General features: G+C 34.0%; 3 protein-coding genes across 6 annotated transcripts in view; 1 reads left to right on the top strand and 2 right to left on the bottom strand.

The window, feature by feature from the left end:
- Positions 1–1,278, top strand: LOC105178348 (heavy metal-associated isoprenylated plant protein 28). Its single transcript, XM_011101818.2, has 3 exons — positions 1–693; positions 785–857; positions 1,036–1,278. The coding sequence occupies exons 1-3, from the start codon at positions 688–690 to the stop codon at positions 1,230–1,232; spliced, it is 276 nt and encodes a 91-aa protein (XP_011100120.1). The 5' UTR covers positions 1–687; the 3' UTR covers positions 1,233–1,278.
- LOC105178337 (AT-hook motif nuclear-localized protein 10) lies at positions 2,698–7,885 on the bottom strand. Its single transcript, XM_011101807.2, has 5 exons — positions 7,477–7,885; positions 6,861–6,913; positions 4,110–4,241; positions 3,349–3,510; positions 2,698–3,215 (listed from the first exon to the last, which is right to left on the bottom strand). Exons 1-5 carry the CDS (start codon positions 7,754–7,756, stop codon positions 2,985–2,987), a joined length of 858 nt encoding a protein of 285 aa, XP_011100109.1. The 5' UTR covers positions 7,757–7,885; the 3' UTR covers positions 2,698–2,984.
- The window catches only part of LOC105178312 (general transcription factor 3C polypeptide 3), a 12,724-nt gene continuing 10,381 nt past the window's right edge, over positions 14,504–16,846 (bottom strand). For all 4 annotated transcript variants that reach the window (XM_011101776.2, XM_011101785.2, XM_011101792.2 and 1 more), the window contains 5 exons: positions 16,405–16,531; positions 16,130–16,244; positions 15,289–15,476; positions 15,066–15,178; positions 14,504–14,851 (listed from right to left, as the gene is read on the bottom strand). In XM_011101776.2, coding sequence (XP_011100078.1) covers positions 14,585–14,851; positions 15,066–15,178; positions 15,289–15,476; positions 16,130–16,244; positions 16,405–16,531 — 810 coding nt within the window. In that variant the 3' untranslated portion in view covers positions 14,504–14,584. The remainder of the gene's footprint in view (positions 14,852–15,065; positions 15,179–15,288; positions 15,477–16,129; positions 16,245–16,404; positions 16,532–16,846) is intronic.

The following is a 16,846-nucleotide window of genomic DNA, read 5'->3' as shown; positions in this document are numbered from 1 at the left end:
AAGACTATATGCCAAAAATGAATCCCTCTATCTCCAAGCAATCGACAAATACCAGCCCTGGAGAAAAACAAAAAAAGAAGAAGAAGAAGAATACCAAACTTGCTGTCCACTTAATTTCAAAGAGTCTGCCATGTTTTCATTCTCTATTCCCATATTTAGATCACTGCTTTAATCTGTCAAAATCTGAGGATTCTGACATGAACCAGCAGTGGTAATAATAATTCAGCAATCATAAGGATAAAAACTACTGAAGAACTGAATGTGATCAAAAGGGATTCTCCAAGAAAAGCAGAGTTGGACCCGTCAAACCCAATCATTTGAGACCAACATTTGCTTTTGGGCAAATGGGGCAACCTCAGAAGCTCGAGCTTTTGAGCCATGGATCCCTGATTTCGATATAACGGTTTCTTCTTCTCGATTTTTCAGATTTCTTTGAGAAAAAGCAAAACAAGAAAACTAAAGCAGATCGGTATTCAACCTGGTTTTTTAGCAGCAGAACCAATGATCAAGATTCACTTTCCTGTTCATCCCCCATCTTTTTCTTACATATATATACACAGAGACAGACGGGCATTCCCTCTCATTACCAAATCATAATTCGATCATCGCCTCTCTTTTTTTCTCCTTTTCTTTGTCCTGTTCTTTCCTTCCTCCATTTTGCTTGTCATCAACTTCATCTCATTCTAGATGGAGGTACGAGAATTCATCACAACTATTTCCTCTTTTCTCTCCGTCATTCAAAAAGAATTCTAACATCGTATGAAATTTATATATAATTATGCAGACAACTGAACTGAAGGTAGAGATGGTTGGCATTCACGAGAAGAGATTGAGGAAATGCTTATCCAAGTTGAAAGGTTTTTACCTCCCTCCATCTCTTGCAAGATACAAGGAAAAACAGCAAAACTATATACTGATAAATGAGCAGAATACTATGTGAACATGATTGCAACAAAAAGGCATGATGTTTCTTCATCGTCCCAATGATGAAAAACTTAGTATTAACTCTGTTTGAATTTGGCAAAAATTTTGCAGGAATAGAGAAAGTGGAAGTGGATGGGAATAGTCAGAAAGTGGTGGTAACAGGGTATGCACATAGAAACAAGATACTAAAGGCAGTGAGGAGGGCTGGTCTGAAAGCAGATTTCTGGTCTGCTCAGAATGAGCTTCTTAATGTATATGCCAGTTCTAGCTTCCAAAACCTAAGATTCAACAGCTTCAACTTCTTCTAGGTCTCGCCTCAATTTTGTCCAAGTCCTATTTCCTTCTCTTTCCTAATTTTTTTATGTTTTTAATTTTTCAAAGTTACCTACTGATACAGCAATTTGTTCCGATGATACTTTCATTCCATGGTTGTTTCCTGTTCCGTTTTATTTTTGGGTTGTTGGCAACTGAACTGCCACATTTTTTCCGAGACATGGAGGGAAAGGGAATTAGCCGTGAATTTTTTGTGTTTGTTCAAGTAGAAGGTAGTACTAATTGGCTATGATGAAATACATCTATCTGAAATTTACCTGTTCTCTAATCTTTATTTTTCTTTTTGTTTTTTGTTCTTAGTTGTGTTTAATTCAAAAGGCAGTAAACAACCACATAATGTCAAAATATTTGCCGAGATCTCTTGTATTTGCTTAGTATGATTCAATCTGAACTATTTTTGGCAGGAAAAAGGCATAGGTTTAGTTTGCAGAGTGGAGGGTTCAGCTAATATAAGATATCATTGAGGTTGCCATTTGCTGTTGCAGCATATAAGATGACATTTCGGAATTGACTCTAATTGCATTTAAGTCAGAAGAACATAAAAGATATCCCTTTCACAATCAAGAAAAAACAGAACAAACAAATTAAGAAAAGTACAATGTTGGATTTACATACTAATCATGGTTCAATTAATGTTAAAATTCTATTTGAACATATTAAGACAGGACCCTTAATATTTATTTATTCCATAAAGTAGTCTGCTAAAGTCTTATCACTAATTTACCATCCTACTTGGATATTACCCAAACAGGTGTATCAATTATTGAACGCATTTATGAGTAAATGCTGTTATCAGTACTCGTAATTTAACAGTTCACAGCACCACTTGCCTGGACATCTATGTCTCAATAGCCAGCCGGCGTCATCGGTCCCTTTTGTTTTCACTTGAAATTATCTGAAAAAAAGCAGTGAATCCTTCAACTCTAAGTTGTCCCCTGCCATTCACGGGAACCTACAAATTGTGTAAAATCAGGCCTTGGCTATGTATTTTGTGCATCAGAAGTTTCTTGAAAGAAAAATACATCAATCCAAAATGGTCCACTCTCCAAATTCAGTAAAGCATTTCATTTTCCAAAATGTTACAAGTAGATAATTTTAACGGATCACAACATAGCATTTAGTATTATGAGAAAGAATAAACAGAATAAAACCTCAACTCTTCTGCATTGCTTCAGTTAAACATCTGCAAATGGATAAATCATCGGAATGTAATCTTGGCAGGCATTGTGAAGGGTGTTGGAACTAGTACCATGTTAAGAGGTCATCTAACATCAAAAGCGAAACCTGTCAATTTCCCGTTAACCAGGAACTTCTTAGGTGAAGTACTTTGACAATGACTTCAAGCCTCATGGGCTTTCATCTCAGTCTAGGACGACACAGCTGGATCAGCTACAACCTCAGCAAATTCCATAGACAGCAAAATAGAACAATTCGTAACGATTATAACCAGCATTATTACTCAATAGCGAACGAATAAGAATTAAAAGAGCACAACAACTAGGTTGGAGAAGAAAAAGACATTAAAGACTAACTACCAGCGTTTTATACAAACAACTACAACAGCCGGAATAAAAACCAAAAGGATCAGTAGACTAAGAACCTAACTCTGCAAGGCGCATTCCTGAAAGACTCAAGATGGAAAGCAGCCAGTGGTCTTTATTCCGATAGTATTACACTAAGTACTTATGTTACATAGTTGTCAATGGGAGGGATAACTATACAGCTGATTATTTCCAAGGCATGCCTGTCATGCCTTGTGGGATATTATTGCAAGCACCAGCACTTAAATTTAGCGGACTTGCAGGACCACCAGACGACTCACTAAGAGTCCCTCTTGATGGTGAGCTGCTGGTACCAGCAGCACCACCCAGGTTAACCTGTGGGGGAGCTGATGCAGGCTCCATAAAGTTTGTTGTAGCTTCTCTTTGACAATCGGGCAGAAAGCTTCCCACTATAACCTGCAATAAGTGAAAGAAACAATAGTAATAAAAGATAAAACAACTTAAAATAAGCAAGTCATGGACTGAAATATAGATCTCAACATGAATGTACACTCCCAACTCCGAAATACACACAAACGAGCACACTAACCTGGACGGGGGATGCTGCAACCAGTAAACCAGCCACACAACCACCCATTACCCTTCCATCGGGTCCAGCCAAAGCAATACTCAGACCACCAGTTCTGCTTTTATGACCGGCAACTTCAGTAAGCATAAAAGAACCAGAAAGAGACAGGATGTCAAAGCGGCCCTACACAAATTGTAAGATTATAGCCAAGAACGCAGACCCAAAAAAATCCGGATAATCCATGGTAAAGAAAATAACATTTTAATTTAAAATGTTCAAGAAAAAAGATTCTGACAGCCTAGATCAAATTTTGTGCAACATCACCAAATTCAGAAGTCAATGACATTCCTAAACTGTTTACAGGAGCAAAAAAAAGGAAAGGATGCAACAAGTTGATAAGTGCATAGCTCCGAATGAAGATATTCCCACTAATCACTGACAGACAACTCAAATCAAATATCTACTTAAGAGGCGCAAGAAGAAAGAAACAAGTTACTGAGGTAATGATAGTCCAGTCCAGGTCTGCAATCTGTATAAACATCACATAATTCACCCAATGGTGTTATTCCTATGGACCTATACTGATTGCAGGCACAAAAGAATAAGTTGACGAGCACAACCACACCAAGAAATCCAAATCTTAATATTTCATACCTAAAATTTTTGTGCAAATAAATTCTAAATTAGGAAAATTAAACCAATCTAGAGATCAAATATCCTTCAAATGAATAAGATAGCAAAGGTACATATACATCTAAAACAAATACATTAAAAGAAATAACCTCATAAGTTGCCGTTCCACCAGATGTGGCAGCTTGTCGAAGTGTCACATTTGATATTGCCCCGTTGGCAGATAGGACACAAACAGCTCTCGGTCTGTTCTGAGAAATAGCCATTATTTTTGAAGAGACATCCTGAAAAAGCCAGTTGGTAGATTTTACTAAGATGTAAGATAACCATCTCTCATTTGTTCTAATGTATGAGCCAGTGCCACATCCATATCAATATCTCCATGAGCCAACTGATTATAGCAAAGAAAATTCTAAAACCAATATCCCCACCCCACCCCACGATTTTTGCGAGGGGTTAGGGTGGGCGGGCAGTAGAACAAGCTCCCATCAAATTAGATAAGGTAATAACATGCAAGCCGACATTCAAAAGTTAAAATCAGATGATAGGGTATTTTACTGAAGTGCTACTTCAAAATAAAGAAATATCACATAGTACCAAGGGTGTAAGGACCCATGAAATCTCTGATTAAAACCTAGCAAGAAGGAAAAAAGATCTAGAGATAATGAATATAGTATACCAAAAACACGTACGACCTCTATGCATTGCACAGCCCATAGTAGTCAGTGGCACACGGCGCACAATGGCGCCAAGGGTTCCTGGAGCCATGGCGCAAGGCACGGCGCGCGCCTTTTCGAAGGATGGCGCAAATATAAGAAACAATCTATATATTTATATAATTAGTATTATTTTGATTTGATTAATGTATAAGGAGTTAAACAAGACATATAAAACAACAAATTCAACAAAAAAACTTCATATAATCAAAACAACCAATGTTGAACCGTTGAAAGATAGCAAAAGTCCTAAAGATTCAAATAAATCCTAAATAGTTTATCAAAAAACAAATAAGCCTAAATCTAATCATCTGATTCTACTAGATTCTACTAGATTCTACTAGATAATCTTCAGATTCTTCACTTTCATTTCCATGATCTTTGTTTTAGTGGATAAAAATAGGTATTATCCATGTGTGTTCCATTCTACCATTCTCACATAACTATGGAATAACTGAGATGCCTATTTGTTTGTTATACTTAAAGGTAGAATGGGCAGCATCTCAGTATTACTATGGAAGAAAGAAAAAGAGAAGAATTGAGAAGAAGATGCGTTGAAAGAGGAAGAAGAGAGAACTGAATAAATAAGAGTCAAGAATGAAAGTTACCCATGCATGCAAAGTTCTTAATTTGCTAAATTTCCTTTTATATTTAGGGTTTATTAACTTTATTTTTTTTAATTCACAAGCCTGGGCAGCCCAGCCAAAACCCAGGCCCTCTTCTTCATGGCGCGCCTAGAGCGTGCTTGGGAAGCGCCGAAAAGGCGCCCAGGCGCGCGCTATGGCGGCTGCATGACGAAGGCGCGCGCCATGGGCGCCGTATGGCACGAGGGCTGCACCATGCGCCATGGCGCGGAAAACGATTATATAGAGATACACTTTAGATGTAGAACCACTAAAAATAGTTCTTCCGTAGACCTATATAGGAGACATAAAAGAATTTACACGTACAAGTCGTATAATGTTAATCATGACTAAATGTTCCAATTCCCAGTCTAGCAACTCATTGAAACATCTGTGCATAATTTCTCTTCTCAATATTATCAAACACATCTTTGAGAGTCAATAGACTATGCTTCAGGATATGTGGAACCCATCAGCATTGACTCAGTGGATTCGACCTACCCAACCAAAGTCAAAACGGAAGCATGCAATTTGTTGGAGAAGAAGTTTTAACATCTAAAGTTACACGACATTTCACCAAAAGATACAAAATATAACATGATCCAATAGATGATCAGAGTTACTCATAACCATTAACATCTTATCATGTATCTTTGAAGCAATCATTCAATCAGATGAAGTAGAACAGAGAGTATGTCGCACTGCATTATTTGATGCTTGGCAAGAATATAAACCTCTAATGGAAACTACCCCACAACATTCATTTGCTTCTCATCTAAGCATTAAGTATATAAAGCAGTGCAAATTGCTGAATGAAGGTAGCATTTGGGCTTCAGCTAAGCATTTTCTTCAATCCAACCACATCAGGAAACAGTTCCTTTGAGTTGCTACAACACTACTTTGATGTAAGGTAAAAGCACCAACCCCCTGAGAAAAAGGTGGAAAGAAAAAGACATCCCAGCTTTTGCAATTTCTTGTTAGCACTTTTCCTGATACTGCTTACTAGTAATATGAATTTCCCATCTATAATTAATAGTCCTTGCTACATGTTTATTCCATTTGAATTCCACATCAATTAAGTTTCAAGTGCTAATGGTAATTTCCTTTTCGCAACCCCGAATCCCCGATTCAGGATTTCAACATCCCTGACATTCATATAATGCTTAACTGTCATATGGCTTTGTGCCACCTGGCAACAGTGAAGCAAGGCAAGGGGAGGGGACGTTCTGCATATAGAAACTACTTCAATGACAGCATCCATTTCTTTCAAGTTAAGAAACGAAGACATCCTTGCTAGAAGAAACACAAAGAGGTCCTCGAGAATCTTGGATGGAGTCAATGAACTTTAACTAAATTCAGGGCATCAATTAGATACTAAATTAAATTAAGAATAGTTGCAAGATACTTGGAAAATTATTAATCACAGCATAACAGGTTCTTAACTTCTAATTTAAATTCCAGCTTTCAGTAACATAAGAAAGATTGGTATACCACCAATGACAAGCAATATAACGATTGAAGTTCCATTGACTAGACAAAAAAGAAGAAACGTTAAATATTTAACCTCTCCTGCATTGACATTGAGCACATGTGGTACAAATCCAAGACCATTTGAACCTGCGAGCATAAAATTTAAGTCAGAGTTTTACAGTGATGGCAATAATCACAATGATAATAATTAAAAAACAAAGTAGCAAGGTGCCACCGCCAGGAACAATGCAAATTAAAAAAGAATTAAATAAAAAAAAGGTAAATTTAACAAACAAAAAAAATAATACAAAAGCTGCAAATGACAGCATAATAACTATTTATGTCTAGAGGGATTTAGGTATGAAATTAAAATAAACAGATTATAGTTATAAGTTTTAAAGAAATCAAGAATGAGAATGCACAAGGGCACACAGGTAAAATGGCTTGCATTAGATCCTGGAGTTAGTAGATCCAAGGTTCCAGCATACTGATATAGCATTCCATTGTCAACATAGAGTCAACCCACCAGAAAATAGTACTTCATAGACCCACTTGTATTCCTATACATCTAGCATCAAAAGATCAAATGAGAAGTCCCATGTATAGTTCACTGCCTATATTGACTAACAAAAACTAAAACCAGAAAACAGACTCCTTAACAAAGATCAGACACAGAAAGCAAAATGGAAAGCTGTCGGAGCCCATATCACCTAAAGCCTCCTTTTGCTGCTTTTTATTGCTTGAACCGCGGGGTCTGCCCCTGGCCTTCTTGACGGTGGGCGCGGCTGAGCCACCCACCGGGGGATGGGCCTCCATCTGCAAATTAAGAGAAGGGGCCGCCGCCTGTGGGGAGAAAGTGTGCTGCTGCTGGGGCATGGCAATGCTGATAGGCTGCTGTTGCGAAGCCATGGAAATGGCCATGCTGCCATCTGGACCGTACTTCCTGGGCCGCCCCCTCTTCCGCTTCTGATCAACGGAATTCAAGTTCATCACGTGATTGATCACGGTGGCACCAGCGGGGATAGATTGGTACGGCGGCGGAGACGAACCCACTGGGCTGTACCCGGCGCCTCCGCCGTCGGCAGCGTAGGGAATGTGGATTTGCTGATCCAGCAGAGGCCGTCGCGGCTTGCCATGACGGCTGCTGCTTCAGATGCGCCTGACATTTGACAAGATTACCTAAATTGCCCTTGGAGATTTTCGGAAATTACCTGCCGACCATAAAACAGTGAAAAAGAAATTGCAGATCTTCAGTAGCTAAAAAAGAAGTTTCAATTTAATTTAACCACAAAAAAGGGGGGAAATAGTCGTTTCAATTACGTCTAAAACCCTAATTGGGGACGCCATTTCCAGAAATTTTTTGAATTAAACTGAAATTAAAAACAACCATGTACTGAAAAAATCTCGATTACCCATTTTAAATAAGAATCCAGAATTTCTAAATTGCAAAATAAAAAATTGACTTTTCAAAAAGAAAAGAAAGAAAAAAATTAAAAAAAGAAAAAGTTTAATCCAGTAACGCGAAATAGAAAATCTGGAAAAATAAAATAAATAAATAAATAAAAGAAATAGAGTGAAGAAGAGAGCTCTTTTTGCTGTAAAACCTCCAAAATTCAGCAGAATCCTCCAAATATACGAATGGATCCACCAAAAATCACCAAAAAAAGATCAAAACTAAGCAGAGAAAAAGAGAAATTTTCACGAATTTAGGGTTAATATAATACCCTAAATTCCGACCCAAAAAAAAAAAGTAAATCACGAAAAATAAAGAAAAAACAGAAACATCTTACCAATAAATTAGGAAAATTTTCTGCAGCAACGGGGAACCAAGAAGATAGAGCAAAAGGGACGCGAAGGAATTTTCTAGGGATTGAATAAATAAAAAGAAATTAGGGTTTTTGCGGAGAAATGCTTTTCGTAAATAATAATATGATATATATATATATATATTTACGATTCCCCTTTTTCCCTTTTACTTTTTTACACGAAAACTAAACGGGAAAAAAAAAAAAAAAACATTCTTACGACGTCGGTTTAACTTAATCTCTTACTCGCTACTTTTACAACGCGCCGTGTTATTTGCAGATGCTTTGGTGTAAAGTAACAGGTGGATACCAGATACTCGAGAGTGGAGATACTTTTTTACTCGCGCATGTGAGCAAAGTTGGCACAGAACACATTTCCCTAATAGCAATGATAATCATAATTAGTGGGCTAATTTGGAATTTGAGTTGGATTACATTATTATTTTTTTTTATTTAGGCATTAATTTTAAAATAAAATGTGCAGCCAATCACACTATTAATTTTTTTCTATTTAGGTCTATCGCAGACAGATTTTGGTATTAATTTAATTCATATTTTTTAAGTATTTAGGTCTAATTTTATCAAGTCCTAGTCAACTATGGTTTTTATCCTTTTATGGACCTAAAATGTGAACCCAAAAATAATAATAATAAGAGATAATTACATTGCTTTTCATGATATTTGATATAATTATACATAAATTTTTTATAAATTAGAAAATTATATTTAATATCTCTGGTATTTGTTTTTATCTAACAAATAGATTCCTCCGTTAGTCAAAATTCACTGAATTTATTGATATTAGCTAAACAATCTAATGAAAATTCACTTTTATGTGCTATTAACTCATTACAAATTAACCTATTGCAGATCAGACAAATTTTTAATAGTAGATGTTGATTAAATATAATTATCTGATATTGCTTATTAATGTTTGGTGGTTATAATTATCGGTTGTTGTTAGATATAAATATTTAAATTAATAATTATAATAAATGTATGCAATCAATAATAGTTCATTGTTTTCATTTTAAAAAAAAAGAATTGTGGACACTTTCCTTTTCCAAAACTAGCCGTTATGGCACGCTGTCCCTGCATTCATATAATAAATAATTATTTATGCTTTAAATATATTATAATAAGAATAAAATATATAAACTAACACAACATATTTAAAAAATTAAATAAAATAAAATAATTTAGTAATATTATCAACACAAAAAAAAATCGATATCACTATTTTAAAAAAGTCGTTTGTGAGTAAACGTATCATATTAGTATAGATAAATAATATGGTTATATAGACAAAAGAAGAATTTGAGTAAAAATAGTTAGAAATACATAAGAACATTTTTCGTATTTTAAGAAATTGATGTATGCGATATAAATAATAATCGACAAAATGTATATGCATTAAGCCAAATATTTTGAGATATTTTGTTTGGATAAAAAAATTCGCACACTAAATTAAATCTTGAAATATCAATTATAAAAAAAGTTAAATATTTGTATTAATATAATTATTTATTTATTTTTAATGGTTCACATAATTTTTTAATCGTCAATCTATTATCATATTTATCCTATACTTTTATCTATATTAATCATTTGATGTACTTTTAATTTAAAATTTTTATTATATATATTTAATTATATGCACATAAGTACTACGTACAAAATACGAGATCATTGTACGTTAAATATGTGAACTGAGTTTAATTAAATACCCATATTCAAATCTGTGCGTTCGAATTAAATTTGATTAATATATAAGTCAATATGTGCTTAATAAGGATTGGGCATGTAAACTCAATTAAATTAAAATGTAAATAATTATTAGATATTTATTGCTTTCAAATTTACTAACTAAACAAGTCATCGGAGATAGTATAAATTTAATATGTCAAAATAAAGTCGAACTTATTAAATTTATTTTTGAGATGTGATGTGTTGATTTGTATATTTTATTCTTATTTATAATATAAATTAAAATATAAAAGTTATTTATTATATATCCATAGAAACAATATGCCACAACGGCGGAGGGGTGGACTAACTTAGAATAACTTATTTCATAATTAATTGTCTTTATAATATTATTATAAAATAAAATAATATTTTCCAAAGCTTATTTTATAAATTAAATAAGTCTATTTTTTGGAATGTTTAATGCAGTGGTTACTCGGTCTATAAAACTACTACATTATTTTCAATAATAAGTAATTTAATTTCTGTATATTTTTAATTCGACTTTAATGTAATAAAGTTAATAAATTATTTTTGTGCTTATTTCATTCAATTCATTCCGTAAAATATTATTTTTTTATTTATATTATTTTCAACCAATATGAGGACTAAAATGTATATAAAGAAAAGAGATTAATACAAGAAAATTACATTATAAACAATTTTAGTGATAGTTAGCATAAGAATTAAAAAATAAAAAGAAAAACCCAAACCAAATTATTTTTTTCCTGATTCGCGCAGCTCCGGAAAAAATTAAAATTTTATTTCTGATGCCTGTTGAAATTATTGGACCAAGCCCATCAGTAAGGCAGGATGGCCCAGTTAGAATCAAGCTTAGCTGGATCTTCAGGAGGGAAGAAAGGTCCATAGGCCTACCTCCTACTCTACTAAACTAACAGGCCCAAAAGATAGGTTCATTCCATCCGGGCACGTTATCATACAACTGGAAAGACACGTCGTATAGCTTGCCAACATATTGAGACATATTATCCTAAAAAATCTCCAGGTGATTCCAAGTAGATTAATGACAAATGAGTTGGGAATCTACAAGTAACCAATTCTCGGAGTTTTAGGTTATTTTGAGTCTATATTTTGCACTTCATATTAATATATACATTTTATCATTATTCTACATCATTATTCTTACTCTAATTCAAGTTCTCTTTACTTTTTTTCAGTAAAATCATTATTGACTTAAGCATCAGAGTGCTAACCTTTATTTTGTAGGGTTAGTCTCTGTTGATCTTAGAATTTTCTTTGAAAATCCTTCAACCTTGTAGTGTGGTAATCGCCTAATCAAAGAGCACAGAGCCCCCGCCTATTGACAGTTTTTACCTTATCCTAATATAGTCGATCACTTGCTTCTTTTGAGATTTGCATAGGTTCCCCTGCATACGCGGGAAAAACAAATACATCCAGCACAACTGGTTATGCTTATATAGCCCAACACGGTGTTTTCTTGCAATAGCACAGTAGGACAAACTTAGGCAGCTCAACGGGATTTCTCCTACTAAATTGACACAGTTGGAAAAATGCTTTAAGAGGATCTTTAGCATAGTAGGAATAGTTTTTTCTACTCCAATAGTCCAATTCAAGTCTTGCACTACTAGAGCGGGGGGTGGGGAGGGGGATTAGATTAGGGATGGGTATTTGGATTAGGTTGTTTTGGTCACGACCCTATCTGAACAGGTTCTGGTAGATCAGGTCAGGTAATTCTTATATTTTTTTAGTTTTTGGTTACCCAAACCCGATTTTGAATAAATTGGGTCGGTTATCAGGTAGAGAAAAATACTCAATTCGGTTAAAAATAAAAAGAAAATAGAATCATTTATTGTTGCTAGGAAAATAGTAAAATTAAAAAGAGAATGCTATATGAGTTGATTGATCTACTTATCAAGTTATTTATATTACAAAGTAGATTATTTTGTATATCAATTTTGAATTAATTGTGATGTTATACTATTTTTTAATATTAAAAAATTGATGTCATAATATACATTAAAATTTTTGTATAATATTTTAAAATAAAGTCATACCCTGCTAGAAATTATAATTTATAAGTATAAAATTGGCGAAAAACTCCTTTTACATAGATATTTGATTGCCTTATTTTTCTTCACATATAAATTTTAAAAAAAGAAAAAGGAAAAAATCAGGTATCTAATCTTGGGTACCTAATTTTATTGAGTTTGTGTCGGGTACCAAAATATACTATCCGACATAATCGGGTACCCGACCCAAAAACTCAAAGTATCCAACTCGTGCCCACCCTTCGGAGTGATGAGACCTGCATCAATTATTTTTCTAAAGTCCAATACTAAGGAAGTAAGCTCCCACTGAGCAATCCAACAGCTTAGGCCTTACTGGCCCATGAACAAAGGTGTTAAACCCATAGCATGCTCTATCCTTCTAACATGGCATACCCAAGAAGCAAGCTTAATCCAGTGAAGTTAGTGAGTATACAGTAGGGACGGCACATCATACAGGTTCCAAACATCTTGAGATACATTATACTAAAAGATCTCCAACTAACTCTAAATAATCCGACTAAAATTAACTCTTAAGCAACAGGAAATATATTTTCAAATTCTTAGGCAGACTAGCAAAGACTCAGTAATATGGTCATATCTTTGTCTAGATAAGTCCAAATCACAATCGTGCTACTTAAAAATGGCATATGATTCACCTTGACCACCTTTCAGATCTTGCTTTACTGTTGCTTATAACTGGAACTTTATTGCAGTCATTTTGGTAACACATTTTCTCACACTCTCGCTCTCATTTTCTCTTGATTTTTAAGCTATTTTTTGCTCACTTTTTGCACTTACATGAATTAAATCACCTCATCATCATATTTCAACATTGTTCCCACATTACTTCAAATTTTTTCTTCATTTATTCAATAAAGAATTAATTTAAGCATTAGAGTGTTGTTAATCACTATTTTACAGACTAGTCCTCCATTAATTTTAAAATTCTCTTAAAGATCCCTCGACCCTTGTGATGCTGTTGGGCTCCGATACACATCATTATGTTTAAAACATGTTTCCATAATTTCATGAACAACATGATAAAATACAAAATTAATTAATGAGATTACTACAGGAGAATATCACTATAAATAACTCTAAAGATAGTCGGCATAAGAATTAAAAATAAATAAAAAATATTAACATCATATTTAATAAGTAAAACAAATACACGGATAAAAAATTTATATTATATAGAAATTGAGAAATTAATTATTTCTAAAATTTCAATAGAAGGTAAAAGAACATAAAAAGATTAATCATCAATGTTTTCAAACGAAATAATGGTGATTTTCTCATTTTTTAAATATCTAGATTGAGAAAATGACGTAAAACTAAGAAAGGTAATTATTTTATGCAATTAAATTTTCTTTTCATATTTTGTCTTGATTAGGCTAACCAATGAATATAAGATGTAGAAAATAAATGATAAAAGGAAAAGAAAGATCAAAATAATTAATAATTTGTTTGTTGATTCTTTCTAATATATATATTTGTAACTTGATTTATCATATTTCTTTATTGAAATTATCATAGAAAAACATATAGATAAAATTGAATTATTATGTAATAAGTTATACACTTATTTTCAATTTGGTTAAAGAAAGTTAATATTGTTTTGAATTATATCTCACAAATCATAAATCATTGAAACAAATGAAATTTAAAGTATTCAAAAGCTAAAGTAAAGAAAAAAATTATAGAAAACATTGATCTAATATGCAAAGAAAGGTTCCAAACTTATGTTTAGAGATTAATTCTAGACAACTTCAAATGAAAAGGAATTAATGATTAAATATATAATATTATATGGAAATACCACCTTTAAATTCTATTTATCCAATTAAATGTTCATGATATATTTATTCACTTGAATAATTCTATATTGTTGTCGTGTAAACCTTAAATTTGTACAAGTAGATAATTCATATTAACGAACCTTGACAGGGTAAATAATTTTTGGATAGTTGAAAGGAATTGCATATTTCAAATTTTAACATATAGAATTACTTGATTTGGTCTATGTAATGTGTTAACAGTGCTTAGTACATGATAATGTACATCTCAAAACTTAATTTAATTGTAAAATTATTATTATTATTATGTTGAAGATCTAAATATATTTTTTCTAATAGAATATAAAAAATATATAATAATTAGAATATAAAGAAGGGTTGGGATTAACAGAATTCTATACATGTGCATCCGCAGGAGATGAATATACATATTTGAATGTATCACAAGACAACATGATCTTTCAAGACCTGCCTGGCAAGATCAAGTGCCCCACTCTTCTTATAGATTAAGTGCAGATTGTAAGCTGCTTCTCGACGAAGATCACAGTAGCCCGGCTTCTTATCATCCACATGATCCTGATTCTCATTTGGGAGTACCGGGATCGGATAATCCTTCTCGCGAATCGCCAATACCTTTTCGTAGTACGTAGCAGCCAAAGAAACCAGACCGACATGATGGTATGCCCGAGCAATGTTATATAATGCCTCCTGCAACAAGATTTGACGGTTGCTTTCAGCTGATATTGTACACAAGTTGAAGTTGAGCGCATGATATTGAAGAACGTATTCTCTTCGCAAGCAGTTGTGAGAATGGAACCCCAGTTAAATGCTGAATTATTGAGTGAAAACTGATGCTACAGTACTGCAGTTTGCGGGTATATAAACAAATATGCACACACAATGATTCTAAATAGAACAAAACCTGGCTGTCTCCGCAAAGTCGGGAGTTGTTATAGAGGAAAGCAAGCCCTTGTAATAGAGTCTGGTGCTTGTTTTGAAGTCTGTGGCCAAGCGCTAAGTTTATCAAGGCGGTTCCTGAAAAAATATAAGGGAAGCATTTCATTTAGATTTTCTCCAGCAAGCACAAGGAATAACATTTTTCTTCCCAGTTTTAATCTTCAATTTTACAAGGTAAAGACGCATACCGGCACAAAGGTTTATGAAGGGATTGTCAGGCATCAGTTTATGGGCTTCTAAATATTCCCGAGCAGCTGCTTGATGCTGACTAATCATGGTAAACTGATGTGCAGAAATGAGGATTGGTGGTACAGAATCTTTGTGCTTCACTCTCATGTTATGAAGGAACTTGTTGTGCTTCGCGATTCGATTGTTTCTGCAGTTGAAAAGAAACAGCTTAAGGAAGCAAAACAGGTGAAAAGCCATAGCGAGCATAGGCATGAGGACTACAAACTGTGTGTTCTTTGGCTTAGGAAGTGCAGGAACAAAGTCATCAACACTGTTCATACAGAACATAACCGTGTGAAAGTTACTTGATAGCTTTTCACAGCCGAGTAATGGTTTTTCACAGCCAAGTTTGTATTCATCTTCTTAGTGGTTAAATCAGGCAGTGGTTCTTATCGTTCTATCTGGTGGCATTTGTCTTATTATAATACCTTATCCAAGAAAACTCCAAACAACCTTTTACCGATACCAATTTTGTTGTCTTTCTTTCTTCTCTTTCTCTGTCTCTTCTCTGTGTGCGACTGTGTGTGTGTGTTGGGGGATGTTTCCCTCACCTCAGTATAAACAATCGTGCTGAATGCAACAGTTACTCAGTGCATTATGAACAATGGATGGAATATAATCCTATACTATCTTCAATTTGTCAGTTAAATTTGATCCAAGTTCGCCCAATAACATCAGCACATAATGCAAAGAAACATCCTCTTAACTTTAAATGTCAGATTTTATAGAACAACATTAGACACTATGATGTACATAAATAAGAAGAGAAAAATTGACAACAGTTAATAGCAGCATCAGTACCTCAATATTCCTTTGTAGTAGCAATTCCAGGCAGAAAAGCTGTAGGGATGCCGACTAACAATGTAGCGCACGCAATCCCACCCATGTGCAGGATCAGAAATATTATATGCTATTTCTACAAGTTAAAAAGACATGAAATGCTTTAGGCCTTCTTACACCTATCAATACACAGTCCATCCCACAAACACAAGAAGGTTAAATTGACTACAAATTGCATTGAACTGACGAAGGGGACAAAGGAGAACCTAGAAATGTTCTCAAGTATTAAAACTTACGAGCTCCAAGAGTACGAAGCTCCTCCTTCCTCTGAACAGACAATGTGTTGCATTCTAGCTTCAGGCTGAGATTGATGATTTCTAACGCATCCCAATACCTCCGCAATGAGGATAATGACTTGCATAACTATGGATCGTATCAAAGTTTATTTTGGTAAGGAACATTAAGAAATGAATCGCAAATCAATAAACGCAAGACACAGATGACGCTAGAAATAAAAAGTTCCACTTGTGCTTAGCCACACGGAAAAATCGGCTCAGAAACATAATAAAGATATTACTTACCAGACATAGCATGGGTTAAATTACTCGAAACTTTATTCTATTAGAAATCTAATATTTAACTACAATATAATGACCTTTACTAGATCTCTTCTATAAAAAGCAAAATGGGTGATCTGTTTGGTACTCCTTCACAAAATGAACTTTGTTGATTCAGAAA

Source organism: Sesamum indicum, linkage group LG2, assembly GCF_000512975.1.
Source record: "Sesamum indicum cultivar Zhongzhi No. 13 linkage group LG2, S_indicum_v1.0, whole genome shotgun sequence".
Lineage (NCBI taxonomy): Eukaryota > Viridiplantae > Streptophyta > Magnoliopsida > Lamiales > Pedaliaceae > Sesamum > Sesamum indicum.
This window is presented reverse-complemented; position numbering and strand designations above follow the sequence as displayed.